Source organism: Argiope bruennichi, chromosome 8 (assembly GCF_947563725.1).
Source record: "Argiope bruennichi chromosome 8, qqArgBrue1.1, whole genome shotgun sequence".
Classification (NCBI taxonomy): domain Eukaryota; kingdom Metazoa; phylum Arthropoda; class Arachnida; order Araneae; family Araneidae; genus Argiope; species Argiope bruennichi.
The window spans coordinates 71,807,592-71,828,043 of NC_079158.1; the positions used below are offsets into that span (position 1 = coordinate 71,807,592).

At 24.9% G+C, this 20,452-nt stretch overlaps 2 protein-coding genes across 2 annotated transcripts; both read right to left on the bottom strand.

Annotated features, from left to right (window-relative positions):
- Positions 1-754: 754 nt before the first annotated feature.
- Positions 755-9,625, bottom strand: LOC129981148 (RNA polymerase II subunit A C-terminal domain phosphatase SSU72-like). The gene is made up of 5 exons (XM_056091852.1): positions 9,355-9,625; positions 8,030-8,173; positions 4,815-4,954; positions 4,558-4,676; positions 755-1,569 (listed from the first exon to the last, which is right to left on the bottom strand). Exons 1-5 carry the CDS (start codon positions 9,429-9,431, stop codon positions 1,468-1,470), a joined length of 582 nt encoding a protein of 193 aa, XP_055947827.1. The 5' UTR covers positions 9,432-9,625; the 3' UTR covers positions 755-1,467.
- A 4,827-nt stretch (positions 9,626-14,452) lies between these two features.
- LOC129980547 (coatomer subunit zeta-1-like) lies at positions 14,453-20,398 on the bottom strand. The gene is made up of 7 exons (XM_056090898.1): positions 20,239-20,398; positions 19,144-19,212; positions 18,799-18,880; positions 18,172-18,263; positions 17,205-17,338; positions 15,983-16,073; positions 14,453-14,607 (listed from the first exon to the last, which is right to left on the bottom strand). Exons 1-7 carry the CDS (start codon positions 20,254-20,256, stop codon positions 14,560-14,562), a joined length of 534 nt encoding a protein of 177 aa, XP_055946873.1. The 5' UTR covers positions 20,257-20,398; the 3' UTR covers positions 14,453-14,559.
- Positions 20,399-20,452: the final 54 nt, after the last annotated feature.

Genomic DNA, 20,452 nt, shown 5'->3' on the forward strand with positions numbered 1-20,452 from the left:
TTGCTTTGTATGCTGTAAAATACAGATTGATGGACGATAACCCTTTGACAGATTTTGTTTTAAATTTGATAATTTAGATGTTAAATCAGTAAATCAAATTTTATCCATTTAATTCTCTTCTTGTTTTGTAGTTATCGTGTTAACTTATATAAGGATAGCTGAATTTCTTCTGAATGTATTTTGTTCAAAATTTGATAAACATACAAATTTGTAGTAAAGACAATATGTCAACTTTCACCCTTCCAGTACAAAACGTTTTCAAATTATCATGTCCAGAGAATAGACATAATTCCAAAAAATGTGTTTTTTGGACTAAAAGAATTTGACACTTGGAGATTCCATCAAAATCTCTTTCTTTTTTTGACAATTGCCATAATTTCTTTCTGTATACTTCGTATATAAAGAAATGAGAAAAATGATTTTTCATAACAGAATCATACTAACTTAAAAATAGTTCTGATGTTTATTAAATAATTGTTTTTATGCCTAGTTTATCATGAAACTAAATGCTTTAAAATTTACTAAATATAAATTCAGTAATGCATACAATTATTCTTTTTTACTATTCATTCCTAAATAAATAGTAAGATATCACATTTAGAAAATTTCACTGAACTTTCCATTGTAAGAAAAATAGTTCTAATTTTTTTTCCATAAAGATCAAAAATATGTGCAATAACCAATGCAATAGCTACAAACTTAAGTCATTATTTATTTCAAAAATAATCTTTAAAGAATAATCTTTATACAGAATAATAATTAATTAATATAGGCACATTTTTATAACTTTGCTTTGACTGAAGGTATACTTCTCAATTTATTACCATTAATAAATTTCATTTTCAAGTCAAATAATCAGATGAGGTGACTTAAATATAGTCTAAAATGCAGCACCAATGAAGCAAATAAAATTTTCAACACAAATTGAAGAATTCCATTTTCTTGTTTAGAGGTAAAATTTAAATCTACATAATTTACTGTGTAAAAAGTTAAAGAAAAAATGAGTAAGAATATCAAGGTACACATATCGTAATTTGTGATGGAAAGAAAAATTTAAGAAATGTCTCAGCAAGCAATATATGAAAAAAATTTCCTTTACTCAAGATTGAAAGCATTTATCATTTAAAAAAATCAGTGTTTTGAACAGGGAAAATATCTTACATAAAAAATAATAAATTATTATAAGAAAAAACATTCAATAAATGTTGACATTACTAATGATTTCATCTCTCTTCTACCCATTTCTTCAGATAATTTAAATAAATCAAATTCTACATTTATGTTTTTTTTAGGTTAAAAAAATTCAAAAATTAAGGAGTGCATCTAATTTACTCAGAATAAATTTATATATTATTAGCTTATTTAAATCTAAATATGTAATTGTGGTCAATAAAAAAATTTTAGAAAAAAAATTGATATTGTATAATACTGCTTCTCTAGTAAAAATAGATATAAAATTAATTTTAATTAATAAAATTGCACTGTATGTAGTATAGGTCTTTGTGCTTTAGATTCAAATTCTTGAAGTAATTCGTCAATATCATTATCAAGATCTTCAGATTCTGCCATCTGTAAAACATTAAATTTAAAAAAACTTGTAATAATTTGATATAATAAATCATCTATAGTTAAACTATTTGAAAGTAAAAGAAAAAAAAATTATCAAGAATACAAAAAAAATTATTTGAAATTTTTTTTTAAAAAAAAGTAAGACAATAATGGAATATGAAAAAGAACTGAACTTTACACCGAATTATAATTATAGAAAATTATTTAAAATCATTACAGAAATTCAAATTTTTAAAAAAGATGAAATTTTAAAACTTTTTAATGAAATAGAACATTTATAAATGAATATTTTAATAAAATGAAATAAAAGATCACGGTAGTTGAGACAGTATTTTAAATAATGAAATATTCAATACAAAATATACAAAAAAAATCCGAAACTGCACATACACTGGGAATAACTATTGCACAAAAAATTTGACAAATTTATCAGTTTCATTATTCGAAATTATGGATACATAAACTACAGATGGGAGGCATTAATTCTTGACTGAACATAACAATTAGAGATAGCATACTTGAATAAGGAGATAATCAATATAACTAGACCAGAATTCCCATTCTAATTAAAATAAAATAATTCAAAGATTTTTTTAAAGAAAATTCAAAGGACATAAAATTAGAAATGATAAACAAATTATATATTTTAACAATTAATATTCAAATATACCATTACTTTTTAGCTTATTTTGTAAAGATGCTCAGGCAAGAGCACTAAGGAAACCATTTACACTCATCTTGAATCAATAAACTAAAATGTACAGTCATAAGTGGGTTTCGGGACTAAAATGCAAATGTCCTTACAATTAGACACCATGCAGCTATTACTAAATACTAATTTCACATAAATTATTAATGTGTGCTCATTTCATAAACACATTCATTACTGAACAAAATTCATTAAATAAACGTTAATCTCGCATGATTCTCTAACTTTATTTTTGTAGAGTGAACAATATGAAATGAAGGGGGGAAACAAAAGAGACAGATACAAATCAATAAATTTTTATATACACTTAAGCAAATGAAATGCAAGCAGTATTAAAGATTTTAGATTTATATTTCAAATTGCCATATTTAAACTTAATCACTAAACTATTTAATTCTACTATGGTTGTGTGCAATACAAACAGTATTTATACAGAACAAATACTGTTTGATTCTTACTGATTTAGCTTATTGATTCAACACTTTGGTTTCTCTAGGCATTTACAGTGAATATGCCCCATCGAATACATTTGCAAGGTTTGATTTTGGCAATTAAAAAATGGTCACAATACACATGACAAAGAGAATGGTAAATCACCCAAAAATCTAAAATACAGATTTAGAAGCATTATTTGATGAAACCACCAATGATGAACAATACAAACAATTGCACAATTTGAATGAAGTATTTAAAGAGAAATATCTAGAATATGGCAAAAAAATATAAGGTTGTATTCCAATATGACATTTCTTGCCCACATACTTCCAGACTAGTAAAAAAACTAGAATTGCTTCACTGGGATGCATTGCCGCTCCCACCATATTCATCAGATGCTGCTCCTTCAGATTACTCCCCCCCCCCCCCCCTCACAGAATGTACTTTAAATAGAGGTTCTATTCAAATGCAGTTATCAAAAATTGGCTTGATATCTGGATCAGCTAAATAACAATTTTTTTTTTTTTCCTTTGTGGAATTTATCTGTTGTCTAAAAGTGTTTAATTTTAAAGAGAAAATATTTTGAATAAATTGATTTTAATTTTTATAAGAAACAAATGCGCTTTTTTCAACTTAAAAAAAGGATAGAATCATATTTATATATCTAATACATTAGCCAAAAAAAGGTTGGTTCAATAACTCATGTGTATACTATTTTGCCATATCTAAATAAATTGTTGAAACAAGTAGGCAAGAGTTATCCTTATTTACTAAGAATACTGATATCCTTAGGATATTTAATGTAAAACACCCTTCGATTTTAAAGATGAGTCCACCATTGACAAAAGTAAAAATCTTTCTCGAATTCATTTTTTTTTTTACTTCTTAAGAATTGCTAAAATCTTGTAAAATCACTTAGGTTATGGAATGGTCCATAAAATTTAAGTCACAAATCTGATTTCAATTTCCTTATTTAATTCAAAACATGAATATGTAAATCTATTTATTAATTTGCCAGAATGTTCCTGAATGTTCATCAAACATTAGGTTATACACATTTAGATCAATCAAACATGCTTAATGTATTGAGCAATGCTAAATGAAATTAACTAAGAACATTTTTTTTAGGCCCACAGGTGAAAATCTTGCTGCCTGTGAGCACTTCACATCAACAATATTATGAAAGATTCTTACAAGACTTTTTCAAATAATATCTCACCACACACATCAAAGACCATTACAGTTCTGCATCTATGAAGATAAAATCACAGGTGTAAGATTATTACTTCCATTGCTGGGATTACTTGACATATGTGTAAATAATCCTATTTCCTCTCTCTTCTTGCAAATTACAGAGGGATAAAAGATGGGGTGATTTCCAGTGTATCCACATCAACACCCTTTTTCCATTGGTAGAATTATCAACTAGAATTATTTTTTTCTATTTTCTTTCAAAAATAATGAATGCATATTTCATCTATTCAAAGATATCAAGCATTTTTCTATGGTCCTGAGTAAAGTAAAATAAAATTCAAAGAGTTTCAAGGACTATAGGAACCTTGTGGTATCACTGCCATTTCTCAAAATTCACACTTAACAAAAAAAATATAATTCTAGATGCAATAGTTATTCTAGATGTAATATTTATAGCATTTTACGACAACATATAATTTGAGAGCAGATGTATCTAATTATTACAAGTATTTTGCATCTATATGATTTTTGACAGTTTGATATACAATATTGACACTACATATTTAGATAAAACTATTTAAGTTTATGTAATAGATTATATTTAACGTTAACACTAAAAGGCAATAAAACTGAAAGATATAAATAATTACCATAGTTGCCATTTCACAAACTAAAAAAGCACCAATGGTAGCTTCTTCATGATTATCTTGAACGTCAATATTTATAATATGTACAGGAGACAGTTCTCTTGGAGATCGACTAGCAAGTTCTACAAGAAAAAATAAAAATAAAAAAAAATGTCAGTAAGATTATCCTTGCATGATTATCAAACAGCCAAGGATGTTTCAACTCTTATGAAAAGAGAAATAATAGATGAAAAATAAAAGATTAGACATGTTGGACAAACCTTCTACAACTTGATCATAAACACGTTCTTCTACAGTGAAAATGACATCAAATATTTCATAGCAAGATTGAAACCTTTCTGGATGGGATTTTATTCTTCTGTTGCGATCCAGCATATGAAGCAGACCATTCTGTGTGTATCTTAATATTATATTAAGGCTAACATCAAACTTTTAAAAATGTACAGAATTATTTTTAAAAATAAACATTTCAAAATTATGTAAATATGAATTCTATAAATATATATTTCAATTGGAATTGAGAAGGTCTGAATAGGGTCAAGCCTAAATCAAAGACAGAATATCATAAACCAGCCACTATACTGAGGATACACAATTTACTTTTAGAAACAGGTTACAAGGAAATTCAAAGGAGAGATAGGCAGAAATCAAGGCATAAAGTAAGAATTTCATTTAAATTACACAATTGATTGGGGCTAATTTTTATATTGATAATAAGAAAGTCAACTATAGGAACATTTTATAGTTGGGTTTTTGATTTTATAAATATTTTTGTAAAGTAACCTTTGTAAAGATTTCAGATAAATTCATTAAGTTTTGGAATATGAAGTAAATTCTTGATTTTGGAATTCCTTCGATACCATCAACTATCAATAAAATTGTATTTAATAGCCTGAATCTCTTTAAAACTGGTAATTGAGGTACATCCACAAATGGAAAATAAATACAGGTAGGACATGTAGATAAGTATTTTTCTATACTAATGAAACATGCAAAAATTTCATTGTTATACTTTAACATGACATAGAAGAAATCAATAATATTAAACTTTTTACTTGATATAAAAAAAAGAGAGAATTTTAATCATTTAAGGAAATAATTTTGAATAAAATTAAATTCAGCTAAAATGCATTTATGGCAAGATTTTGAGATTTTATATCTATGAAAATTTTAATACCAAATGAAACAAAAAAGTAATGAAAAATATATATAATGAACACTTATTAAAAAGCAGAATTTGCATGCATAACACAGTGGGATTTGAGATGTCAGAAAATGCATTTTTATCACTTTCTTCTGAATAATGATCATACAGTAACCATTTACATAATAAAATAACTCTATTAATATATATTGCTTTGGAAATTTTAATAGAATAATACTAATAATACATTCACTTTTTTTCCCTCCGAGTTAGTTGGATTTTTTAAAAATAACGCAGATATTATGCTAGAACACTTTGCCATTAAAAAAAGTTCAAATGATCCCCTTCCCCCATATATTCAATACTAAAACTTGATTTCAATTTTGATTAACTTCTAGCAAAATCAAAAAAAAAAAAAAAAAAAAAAAATTGTGCCATTTTTGTGAGGTATTTTGTGAATCAAAAAATAATAGAATACACCCTTCCCCCATGTACACATAAAATCATGCGTGGGTTTGTGTTTCTAAAAGGAGTTCTTAAAATAGAGGTAAGAACTTTTTGTAAAAAATATATCAAATTGAATTTTTTTACCAGATATTTTTTCTTGCATAATAATATACCATTAAAATGATTTTTGGCAATTTAAGTACTTTTTTTTTCACAAAAAAAAAAAAAAAAAAAAAAAAAAATGGAAATATTCAGTGCAGGGCCTACAAATCTATAGATAATTTTATTTAAACAGACATTTGGTATTTAAAGATACTATAATAACAAAGTGAATTATTTGAACAGATAAGAACAAAATAGAAACATGACAAATTATATTTTAAAAAGTCTAATATTTTGCAATTCATATTTTTCATAAATTTATTTATTTGGCAGTATTTTTTTTATTTATTAAATGTTATTTAATAGATCTATCTGCACTTCTTCTTCCAGATCAAAGACTTTAGATAAGAAATTAGCCACTGTTTTGTATTTCTGAAGTTTTTTGAAATCTAAATGAAAAAAATTCTTTTGAATTACTAGAACTTTTGATTACAACTAATCAAATTCTCAAACAAATTATTAAGATTACAAGAATCAGAAAATTAGACCCTTTCCCTCCATCTTATAACATTAAAAAGACAAGTTTGTCCATTCTTCTGAACACTAAAAAAAAACTAACTTTCCCCTTTTTCTTTCAATACTGATGTAATGCAATGTAAAGTGCAAGACAAAGACTATGCAATGTGTAAGACTGATACTATGCAATGTAAAGTGTAAAACAAAATAGCGAGTTCCAATATAATACAATTGAGCATAAAATATACTGTCACAAATTCAATCCATTAACATATTTTCTGATAAAGAGAGTAAAATAAACAGTTTTAAACTATAGTGATTTATTAAATTTTAGAGAGAGTGCAAAAATACATATTAACTGGCATTAAAATGAAACTTTTGAAATGGTTATAAAAGAAATGAAGTAAAAATTTGGCAATAAAATTTTACAAAGACAGATACAGATATTGAAATATATATATACATTGCTTTTAACTCCAAGAAGATGCCTATAATTCATCCCTACTCTGATTCCTATGTTTCATCATTTTAATTTTTAAAAAAGGGGAGGAGGTCACATATCATTTAAATATGGTGATTTACACTACTGTGCAAATAATTTCTTGAAGTGTTTCATTAGGACAAAAACCTCTCTCACTCTATTTACATTATGAATTGGCACAGATTTTTGCACGATTTCAAGTTGAAAGAATGAAAATAAAAAACAATTAGAGAATTTTTACTTAAATATTTAATTATTATTTGTAACTCATAGCATTTAGAAGTTTTACTTATTTAGAATATATTGTGAAATTTCTCTAAAATTATAGGAAACATAAATATCAAACTAGAACAACAATGACATCTTAGAAGAAAAACTCAAACCTGTCAGTATTTGAGCCTCCCCCCACCCCCCAGATCTCTAAGTACAAGAATACTACTTCCAATGCCCGGGCAGAAAACTGTCACTGCTGAGAAAGGAAATTCTATATTCAAAATGTACAAATAATTTTTGTTTGTAAAATGAATTAAGATCAATTTAATAATTATTCAAATGCTATCCGATTTTGTTTTCCAATTTAAAATCATTTTTCTCTTATTCTAAAATCAAGGACCCTATTAATTTTTTTAAACAATTAAATATAAATAATACAATTCTATGACAGTAATATCAAGATGGTATTTTAAATATATGAAATGATTGTTGATCAAACCAAAAATATTATTACTTTTATGAACTAAAATAAACTATGAATAATTTCAAAAACTTTTACAAAAAAAGGATACAAAGCTTTGTCTTTGGCTAAGAGATCTTGATACATTTGTTCATAAGAAATACTAAAATCATAAACATTAGGCTTATCAGGAGCAGGTCCAGGTAATTTTACTTGATTTCCAGAACCAAATGATCGGACTTTAAAACCTTTCTTACTAGAGAGATAAGGAGAAAATAAGAAAAAATATGCATGTAATTCTTTTAACAAAAATACTAATTTATTATTTCAAGTATCTGATATTATTTATAAGATACTGATATAATTTAAATGATTAATAAATATCCACAGTTTTTAAAAAAATATATTTGACAAAATGCTAATAAACAATTGGAAAAAATACTGGTCTAAATCAACTGCTATGCAATACAAAGCCCTCATCATATCACAATTTAGAATGTAAATACTTAAAGGAAATATTATACACAGCTCACAGGTTGGTTTCTGTCAGTGTGCAATAAAAACAGTTGAATAATAAGCTGGTCCCTATCAGTAAGGAATTAATACAAGTCAGGAGAAATTGGTTTCTGTCAAATAGCAATGAATGTGATCAGTTAGCGATTTTAAATTGTATTTAACAAATAAATAAATAACAAAAAACAATGAGGAATATATTTTAATCATAAATGAAAACTCCGAATTAATACCTTATACCATGAATCAGACATCAAATTAAATTTTGATACAAACTATTTAAGAAAATTATTAAAAGAAAAATATTAGTGAATTAACAGAAACATGGCAGTAATTTCATTTGGACTTCATAACCTAATCACATCAAAATCCAAATTAATATTTAAAAAAACTTTATATAATTATATATAATTTTATATTGTAAAACTTATTTAATTAAAAATTAATAGTTTAAAATAAAGTTCCTGGAACTAGTATTCATGTTTGATTATACAATTCTGTATAATAAACAAATCATTTCAGTATAAAAATGAACAATGTGATAGAATAAACAATTAAAATGTCATAAAAAGAAGGACTGCAACATTTCAGAAATTGTACTTGCACAATTGTACAAAATATCTCCTCTATCTTTCCTGAAACTGCATTTACTAAAACAATGCATTCTATTATAATGAATAGAGAATTCTCTATAAAATTATAAAACGCGCAATTATTTTTACAACATTTGCATATTAGAGTTCCTTTATATTTTAAACATATAATAGTAAGATTTTTTTTAATTGAATTAAAATAACTTTAATACATAGTATTAGCAAAGACCAATTACAATATTTCCATCTAGAATAAAAATGGAACAGATATGCGATACCAGCTCGCGTGTTAACCACAATTTGCGACTAAATACAAGATTTTTTTATTTACCTAAGAAATGCATGAGCTTCCATGCTTCTGTTTTGGTTACTAGAACAAACCACCGCTACTCTTAAATCGTTATTCATTCTTGTATATCTTTAGCGAATAATTCAAAATTTAAAAAAATCTAATTAGTCATATAATGTCAAAAAATAAATTGAAACTATTTCCTTTAAATCATGAAAGTGAATGACAAAAAAAATTGATATAATGTCATATCAGAAAGTTCTTTGACATGATTTTAAAACTCAGATTAGCTCAAAAAATTGCGGTCCTGCATCAAAACAAAACTTTTAGAAATACGGTTACAGCTATAGTTGAAATTTTTTCTTCTTTCTATATTTTTAATTTTTTGTCCATGCATAAATTGAAGATCTTGTCCATTAAAAAAAAGAAAGAAAGAAAGTATTATAATCATCAAAGCATTCAAATTCGAAATTTTTGAAATCTTTACCACTCTGACTTCCTTTAGTTCAAACAAATTTTTGAAACATGTTTTCTATGAACGTGATAGCAAAAATGTTTTGAGCTTGACGGATGAAATTGTTATAAGATTTCTGCCAAGATTTGAAAAGGGAATTCATTCTAGGAAATTAGTAGAAGGAAACTAGTCAATAACTTCAAAATAGAAAAAAAAAAAAAAAAAAAAAAAAAAAAAAAAAAAAAAAAGATTACTTAGATTAGATATATTAAATTTATGAATTTACTATACCACTAAAATTATAGTTGTTTCAAATGTGCATTTCAATCGTTTGACAAAAAAGGACATTCAAAGCACATATTTGATTTCCTTCACTATATTACGAAGCATAAAAGGCTCATGTGTGAGACTTGGAGAATAAAAATCTGAACATTAGAGGCATTCACGACCTTGGCCAAAGTTAACAATTTTATGCATGAGGGAAGGATGATAAAATCTTTTTAAGCGAATATAGAAAATAGCTTTCGAGTGTGGTGAAAGATTATAATCATTCGTCTAGTTTGCTACATTTTTTTCATTTACCTATACATATTCAATGCTCGATGGTAGATTGACAGGTTTTATTCTAGATTCTTATATCTAATTCGGTTCGATTTTTAATTATCGTACTATGCAAATGGAAATAAATATCCTACTGAAGTTGTTTTTTTTTTTTTTTCCCCACACAAAAAAATTTAATACAAGTATACTATTTTGATGTAGACTACATACCAACTTTCACCCCTCTAGCTCATCTTGCCTTTGAGCCATTGCTATGTACTAGATTATATAATCTCCTAATCAGATAGGTCTCATGGTTGGATATTCATCAAATCTTGTGGTCGAAGTTTTTGATTATTACAAAGTTTTCTATTTCAGTATTTCATATACAACAAAGCAAAAATTTCAGGTGATGATATTTAAAAATATGAGATTTATAAAAAGATAAATAATTCCTGGTGTAAAATATATTTTGCCCATTCCATTAAAATAATATTTTTCTTTCATGCAAGCAGATAAGTTCCCCTAGATTACTTGTCTACTTATTTTCAATCGGCAGAAATATTCAGAATTCAACAGCCTTGGAGAACTTTTGAAATTTAAAATGCATTTAAAGTGATTTGTAAATTTTTAAAACCATTTCATTACATGTTTGCACTCAACAGAATGTCCAAATAACACTTTAACAACATTAAAGTGTTGTTTTAACAAAACAACACTTTAATGTTTGATCACATGACAATGATAAATGACAGATTATTTAGCGCAACAAGATCATTTATAAATTTCTGAAACTTTTTTCAACAACAATCCATTTGATAAAAGAAAGAAAAAATAAAATCTATGCCTATTCTTTTTGCTAAAATTATTTCCGTAGCTCAAGTACAGTGGCAGACATGGCAAAGTCAAATAGAGTAAATATTATTTTTTAACTACTCATTGCATTTAACTTTAAAAATTGGCATAATCGCATTAATAATTTGCCTCCACGGGGCAAGTAAACTCTCCTTGTCTGCTATTCGCTAAGTCACTGCAAAAATATACAATGTTATCAGAAAGCAAGTGAATCTAATTGTTTAATTGAAATGTGTTTCCTTATATAGACCCTTTAAATAAAGCTCGAATTAATAGAGACGGCGCAACTCCAATTAATTGTTCCTAATGTAGGGTATAGTATTTTAAAGATAGGATAATCACCTAAGGAAAGTAGGCATCTAGAGATACAGAAGTCTAGAAATATTTGTACGGTATTTTCAGGGTAATGTACTCTTGTGTTTTCATTTAACTGGCAGGTTTCGAATGCATTTATATTCCGAATGAAGCAAACTACTTTTTAAACTTTAGAGCATTATGCTTTTCGTAGTGCATTTAAATTCACTTACACATCACTGTGTTACTTTTTTTTATTTTCAGTTGACAAAATGGTAATTTCAACAGCCTGGGATTGGCAATGGCGAATAAGCACACAACTTCATCTATTAAAAACCATAAATTTAATTAATAACACTTAAAGCACTTTTACTACTTGGTAAAATAACATGCAATACACATCTATGATCAACCAAACCCAAAGCGTAAACAGCAGCAAAATCAAATAGAAATGATATCATTGACATTGTTCCATCCGACATTTATTTAAAAAATTAATAATGTATTTTAGCTGCTGTTGCCAATGCCACATGTAGAATGTATTTGAGCTCCTGTTGACAATGCTATAAGCATTAAAAGATTTGTAAGTTTCAAAAAAATATTTCTTTGATATTAAATTTTTCACGTGACATAGAAATTAACTCTTAGAAGCAACCCACAATTAAATATATTACTATTTCAAACTGTATCTCTGGTCATAGAGATATTAAATTAAAATATAAAAATTATCTGGTTATTTATATTCAAAGGCAAAGAGAGTGTCTCGAAATTTGTATTGCCAAAGACAGCCCATAGAAAATTAATCCAGCCCTTTTTATAGTATAGTAGGTTTAAAGAAAAAATACCACCTTTTATATCTGAACATGATCAATACCACAAAATCTGATCTCAGAAAATTTCAAATGGATAAATAAAAATCATTAAATTCTTAATAGTGTAAAAAAATTTAGCAATATATTTTATAGAAAGATAATTTTGATCCAATGTCAATCTACAATAGTAAAATTCATATTTTGAGATGTATGGCAAAGGATATCACCAAAATGATAGTTAACAATTAAATTCAAACATTAATACTCAAAAAATGTACAAGAAATGCATTACATTTACAGAATTATTAAATTAAATTTACTTATGCCGTTCCTTACAAACTTAAATTTAGTTGATTTTGATGAATGGATTATTAATTTGTCCAGTGATTTTGAGATTTCAAATATTAAGAAAAAAAATTGCATGGTTGAATATAATGTTAATTCTGTTTAAAAAAATTGATATGCAGTAAACAATATTTCAAAACAAACATTTGCATCTGATACATTTTACAAAATATCTTGAAAAGATAATTGCTTATTTATACTTACTACAGAAAACAGTTCAAATCCTTGGAAAATAATCAGGTGATAATAAGCAATTATTAAGTGATTTTAAACTTATTCCTTATGTAGGTTTCAGATCAAATTTTCAGTTTCAATTATACACATTTATATCATAATATTAACCAAATTAATGCTTTCATTTATTCAAATTGTATTAAGTGTTTAGCCATAGAGCAAAGATTAGTGATATATATATATATATATATATATATATATATATATATATAATGGAGACTGGTTTTAATTAATTGAAACATAATTGGGTTAAGCATATAGATATAATAAAAAGGATGAAAACAAATATATCATTACATTAACCTCTGTGATTTTATTTCTTTTTCAATATATTAAATTTCATGTCATTTGCTGAAACTGAAAAAATGATTTCTGTTAATCAGTCAAATAATGAGCAAAACTAGATCGTATTGTTTTTGTTAATAAGAATATTAATTATTAAAGTTGTTACAGGAAATCTGCTTGGTGAGAAGAACAGTAAACTTGAGAAAACACAAAATTTTTTGAAGATAACACATACTGTTCTCAAATCACATAGGTTTTTAATTATTTGGTGGTGACTGGATTTAACAAATTAGAATACCTTCTCAGTTTCTTCAGGTGATAAAGTAGTATTTAGTTGTTATATGAAGTACATATTTATAAAATTCTAATATTATCAATATTTATGTTGAAAAACTCCCACAGATAATGGATGAAAAATATTACCCGCACTGACTTTGTTTTTCTTGCTTTTGCTTACATAGTTGTCTCTTGCTTTTGATAGTACATGCACATGCTTTTGTTTTTCTAATATATACAGCAGAGGAAAATTTAAATGTCTTCGAATCCACTCTTCAATAATGAATAAAAGTTTGTTTCAGGTCATTCTAAGTCAAATATTTCATTACAGATGTCTAATATTCATTTGGTTCATAGACGAGAGTGAAATACAAAGGGAGATTTTAAATCTCCAAAACTAGTTTTCTTTTACTTCAGGAAATAATTTTTGATCAAAATCTACATTAAATTTTGATCCCTTGTAGAAACAATCCATTACACATGTGTAAGGTAATGTTGAGTTTACACAAAACGGCTCTCTCAAACATTGCAAACACAAAAAGTTCATCAAACAAATAACAGAAAAGATTTACATTGTATCTATTCCTTGCCTTTAATTTGATAGTGGCAATAAGTAGTAATAAATATCGAATAAAAAAATATTTAAAAATTTATTTTAAAACAGAAAGCAGTATAATCATTGTTTTATAATCATCATAAAAAATATTTCTTCTTTTCAAGCATGCATCATGCATGTCATGTTTCAGGGGCCTTATATTATAAATTCATGGAATGATTTGCCATAAAATAGCATAGCTGCTATTTAAGCAGTTTTAAGAGATTATTTTATTAAAGAATTGATTTTTAAAAAAAAATTCAATGCATTTAAAATAAAAATTGCTATGACAATCAGCAAATTTTATTTTTGTTCTCAATGAATAGTTCAAATCTGAATTCCATACTTACGAAAACCAAAATTAAGAGACTAAATCAATATTGCAATTATTTAAACTTGAAGTTATAATCAATAAAGAAATGCAGTAATATTCAATAAAAAAAAGCAACATAAAAATGAATAACTGTTTTAATAGTAATAGGTGAAAATATACACATTCAAGAAACATATTTATATCATCATAAAATATACAATGGTTTTTCTTGTTATGACATGATTTACTTCAATAATGACCATTTCAGTTGTTCCTTGGCTGACTGTAGAACCTGGTTTAAAAAAAAAAAAAAAAAAAAAAAAAAGACGATGAATTAGTATTTTTGGTTAAAATTAAAACTTTGTACAAAATGTTTCAATATTTACATGATGTATATTTAAAAGAATAAAGGTAATTTGTTAAAAGTACCAATACATAATTTTGGTTTTTAGCAAACTATATAGACAAATGTATATCAGAACAATTATTTTTATTCAATAATTTATATTTAAATTCAGCACAATTACTTTTTAAAAACTATTTTCAAAATTAATTTTTTTTAAAAATTTTACATCTATATTACTAAAATAATTTTTTTAATGATTTTTAAATTAAACCATTTAAATAATATAAAAAAGAAAATAAGGAGAACCAATGAATTAAAAAAAAAAAGGGTCGATGATAAACTTTGAAATTGATATCAATATTTTTTCAATGGAAACATTTTCTAAATACTTTAAAATAATTATAAAATATAAAATGCAAGAAAGATATTAGAGCCAAAATGAATATTATACAACAAAATTTATAGTCTCCAGCAGAAATTGGTCAGAATTTAATGAAGGAATCTGCAAAATGATTGCTTACTTAAAAAAAAAAAAAAAAAAAAAAAAAATGAATGATGAATTTATTTAAGAATGAAAATAAATGTTTGATATCATAATTTGTTTTGCAATTATCCAATTATTAATCAACATTCATATTTAATTTTTACAACTTAATGATTTTGAATCTAACTGAGATGGTAATTTCTCAATCTTCTCACTATACTTACGATTATTTCATACACAAATGATTTCATCTCAACAATTACTTACTAGAGAAGTGTGCATATTCTTAAAATGGATATTTTTCTTATTCCAAATAAATAATCAATTCAATTAATGCACCAATTCAACAATATCAGATAAATTCATGAAAAAACAATCTTCGTTGTGTGTTGATGTTTTGAGTACTAAGTCTGGCAGAATAAATATTCATTCAAAAGTATCAAGATTACTGGAGGTGGTGGTAAGGAATTATTGGATTATTACTGGTATTCGAAAGCACTTGAGTTTTTACTTAAATCTCAAGTGCTTTTAGTCTCTTAGAAAATCAGGTATCTTCATCATTATTTTGCTTCTAGATGCTACTTTCATTTGCACAGTTTACTTTTGCATTAAAATAACACTACAATGATGAATATAAAACAAAAAACCCTTTGGCAACCATAGTAAATAAAAATATCAGTCATTTCTTGAACTAAAAAAGAAGCCAGACATCTCATATCTAAAATCAAATTTTTAAGTTCTATTGATCCTCCATGTTTTTAAATACATTTTATCCTAAAGACCATGGATGAAATAAAGCAGAATGGGCAGAAATTATAAAAAGAATAAAATAAAGACCTGTGCAACAGTTTGTTCACCAAGTGGTATATCATCAGATCTTAATGCAACTCTTTGGACAACGGAAGTAGAATCAGCTTCAAGCACAACCCTGTGACAGAAAACAAACTTCTTTAAGACAAAATATCCTTTTTTTCTAAAAGTAATATTTACCAGAAATTAAAACTTTAAGCTAACAAAAATAAAAATATCAGTAAAGTGTGTATGATTCCAATCAGTTTTAAACCTCTGTCTCTGCTAAATAAGAATAAAACTTCTACTCGATTATAATATCACTCCCCCCCCCCGGAAAAGATTATAACTTTATAGATAGATTTTACTTTTATCCCAAATAATTTTTAGAGAAATAAATAATAATAATAATAAATTGCCAATAATTTGGAAAACACAAAACTAAACTATCATTTTAGACTTTAGCAATGGAATATATTCAATTATAAGACAAAATATTCTATCTTATAGAATCTATAAATTTATAGTTAATTTAAAGTTTAAATAATAACTTAGGGAATTACAACAAAATCAACAATTTTTGGATTGAAAGAATGCCAAATGACAATATAAATCTATTAGTTTAATATCCTTTCACAACATGTACACAGACAATCTTTTAAAAAATTAATTGTGAATATTTAAAGAAATCCTTTAAAAACTGGGCATTTGTTTCTAAATCTTTAAGTTTTTTATAAAAAAAAAAAAAAAAAATCTACATCTTGCACTTGCATAATATACATATATATATATATTTTACTTTTTACAAATGTTTAGTTATTATCCTTTTTCTTTAAAATTTGCTATTAATACCACTATTTATGTTAAATTATATTTAAGAAGGCTTTACTAAATAATAAATAAATCAAGCTACAAACTGAAGGCAAATTTTATTTTTACAGGGGGAAAAAAAAAAAAAAAAAAAAAATGGGATTGCAAAATTTTTTTTGGCAAAGAATTAATATTATAATGCATTTTTAACATATAATTATCACATAAGAGATATAGTAAATATTTTGAAGAAATTTTAAATTTATATATTAAGATTTTAAAACTAAGATAATACGTTATAAGAAAATCGCACAGTATTTTTAAAATTAGGTATAATTATATAACTAAATAACATAGTTTATAATCTCTCTCTATATAATAAATTTTTTACTGAAAATGTTTTAAAACAAAATATATTGACAGAAAGACTTATAAGACTTTTTAAAGAATTTTAACTTACCCGCCATCACATATTTCATCAACAGCCAATAAAATAACATCTAGATTTTCCAAAAGAGTTCTTTTTTCAACATTTTTTCGAAGAATCTGATTTACAGCATCATACAAACAGTTCAGGACACTGCCCAAAATCAACTATAAAAAATTAAAAATAAGTGAACAAAATATTAATATTATATATATATATATATATATATATATATATATATATATATATATATATATATATATTAATGTCATACTTCAAGATTTGTACTCAACTTATTTTATTGAATATAAATTTTATATATTTGAATGTGCAATTAAGCTAAATTGTCATAAAAAGTTTCTTACTGAACACAATTTAACCATAAAAAAATAAAAAAATTTAGGTTTTAATCAGTAGTGAAATATTTTATATTTGAGAACAATTTAAGAAAAGTAATAAACTACAACCATAAAAGAATCACTTATAAAAAATATTACGATTAAACATTTTACAATATAAAATATTTAGTAAAATCACAAAATAAAGGAAGAAAATTTGTCAGTAAAGTATTTCAATAAAACTATATACTTTCTCTCTTTAAACATGAAATAAAAGATATAAAGAACTATATATAATTGATAAAAGTTTTGATTCAAAACTCATAATTTCTTCTAACAGAATGAAACTCTTTACTACACTAGAAAACTGTAAATCTAGAAACCGAGTGATCAAAATTTTAATAAACAGTATTTTACTTTATTAAGTACAAATATAAACTAATTACTATAATTTAAAATTTTTAAAAGATTTTAAGCTACTTTTATTGAAAAAGTCAATTAAACTAATAAAAAATCAGAATAAATCATTTTTATAATATTAATTTATTTTGTTGTTTATTAGCCAATCATTTTTGGGTACATTATAGGAATTTGAAAATCCATATAAATCATTTGATAATATCCATTAAAGAAAAATATATGAATTACAAAACAAATCTTACTTCATTTTCATGGCAGCTGCCCATGACATAAAAAAATAGATCCACATTACTTCGATAAACCACTGTCAGCCCATCAAGCATAATTACTTCAGCTGGAAAAGGACATTAGCAAAGAATATAAATAAAGGACTTAAGGAAAATTTTCATATAGATGAAGATAAACTTCTAAACAGGAACAGGAAATAAGAAAACAAAATTTGACTTCATAATATTACAATGCTTCAAGAATTAACTTTTTTTATATAATTAAAATAAAAATCAGAAATTTACATTTCAATTAATTTACAATTCATCAATAAGATATTCCAATATATAATAGAAAAATTTTAAAATAAATGATTTAAAATGTATAAAATTATTTTTTAAATCTTGGCTTAAACTTTTTATTTTTGCAAAATATTTGAATGAAGAAATTTTTCCAATATCCAATTTTAGCATACAAATTTTGTCTCAACCAAGATGTCAAAGTACAAAAAAAGTTAAACACACAGATGTAAAAGACAATAGGTTAAGAGTATATCTATTTTAAAGTATAATGATTCCAAATGCTGTTCTAAAAAATACCAATATAAAATAATTACCAATAAAATAATATGAATTTTCATTAAAGATTCATTGCCATATTACCATTTGCCCTGTGAGTTTTCTTGTATAAATTCTTCTCAAAAGCTTTTTGCTCTTTTGCAGTTGGAAAGGCTTTGCCATAATACTGAAATATAATATTTTATTATTTAATGCAGTTTTATTATTGTAAGTAAACATTGTCACTTAGAATTATGTAATTTAATGTTACTAGAAATTACTGTAAGCACTTAATTATTTAGAAATTTTAATGATGTAAATAGAATAATTTTTTAAAGAATACAATACATAAGAAATAATATTATACATAAACAATAAAAATTTATAATGCTTCATATACAACAAACACAAGCATAAAATATCAAATTTTTAATTGTATTGTTTTCTTACCTTAGCAAGTATTCTATTTCCATCATTATCTAAAATGGCAATGGCTTCAACTGAATACAAAGTGGGTTCCTAGGCAATGAAAAGATATAAAATAACCACAAAAAAATGAAGATATAAGTATAATAAACTTATATAAAACAGATATGCTAAACTTTAAAAATTTAAAATTCTCCTAAAAAGTTATTCTACATAATTCAGGAAGAGTACAAAATTATAATTTGAAAATGTATTGCAATTTAAAATATTGTAAATGAAATAGCACTAACATTCAAGGTTGGTAATAATTGGGACCTCATTAACAGAAACGTAACCAGGTCCCAATATAATAGATTATAATATATAAATATTAATAGTTAAGAATAGTTAAAAATAATACAATTCTAAATGTCAGACATTAATCAACTTTTTTGTTTATAAATTAAATTTCTCACATTAACACAATAAAATGTGTTTAATTGATAGTGAAGTTATAAAATGAATATGAATAGAATAGCTGTAGAACAAAACAGTAACATTTCTCCCCATATTTTAACAAAGAATTTTCAGAATTTCCAAAGATAATAAATACAAAAATGCACGATGCATCAAGGTTAAAATAATATCAGTATGACATATTACCTGCATAAATAACAAAAAATATTCTATGTAATAATATTACTCTATCCATATCGTAACTCCCCCCAGTAAAAAGCCATCACATATCCATAAAAGCTATTATGTTAATTCCATTATTTAAAAAAGTATAAATAACAAAATTATCATATTATTATAGTTACATTTGTTCTCAAACATGTTACATTTCCAAAATACTTAGAGTCTTAATTAAATGTAGAAAAATAAATTTTAAAATAAGGAGACGAAAAAAAAAAAAAAAAAAAAGAAGGCAAGTCACTAAATTATCATAATGGCTTAATAAGACTTATTGCAATATTACATAGAGGAAACAAAACAAATAATAAGCACAGAAAAAATAAACGAATAACTTAAATCATTTTAAGCAACTTTACATTTTTTTATTTGCCGGTTTTAAAAATGATTTAATACAAAATATTGGAATTTATAGATATATTACAAACCAATAATTACAGATCTTACCATTAAGCCTGATTCCATTGTAAATGATTAGATTTGTAGCAGTTAAAAAAGTTAATTAATTTAAAGCGCTAGAATATTATTTTTGCTCTACTACACACCAAAGCAAAACTAATCAAGTCGTGTCAACATTGCAAACGTCGTTGCAAAACTACTGAGTTGAGTTTTAAATGCTGCTGATAAATAATTATCTTTGTGTAATCTAATGTCGCACCAT

Coding starts and splice junctions, on each gene's coding strand:
- LOC129981148 (XM_056091852.1), bottom strand. CDS start 9,431: ATGAATAACGATTTAAGAGTAGCGGTGGTTTGTTCTAGTAACCAAAAC. Junction 8,174..9,354: donor GAAGCTCATGCATTTCTTAG/GTAAATAAAAAA, acceptor TTATCTCTCTAG/TAAGAAAGGTTTTAAAGTCC. Junction 1,570..4,557: donor TTTGTGAAATGGCAACTATG/GTAATTATTTAT, acceptor AATGTTTTACAG/ATGGCAGAATCTGAAGATCT.
- LOC129980547 (XM_056090898.1), bottom strand. Junction 18,264..18,798: donor GAAAACTCACAGGGCAAATG/GTAATATGGCAA, acceptor GTCCTTTTCCAG/CTGAAGTAATTATGCTTGAT. Junction 17,339..18,171: donor GCAGCTGCCATGAAAATGAA/GTAAGATTTGTT, acceptor AATTTTTTATAG/TTGATTTTGGGCAGTGTCCT.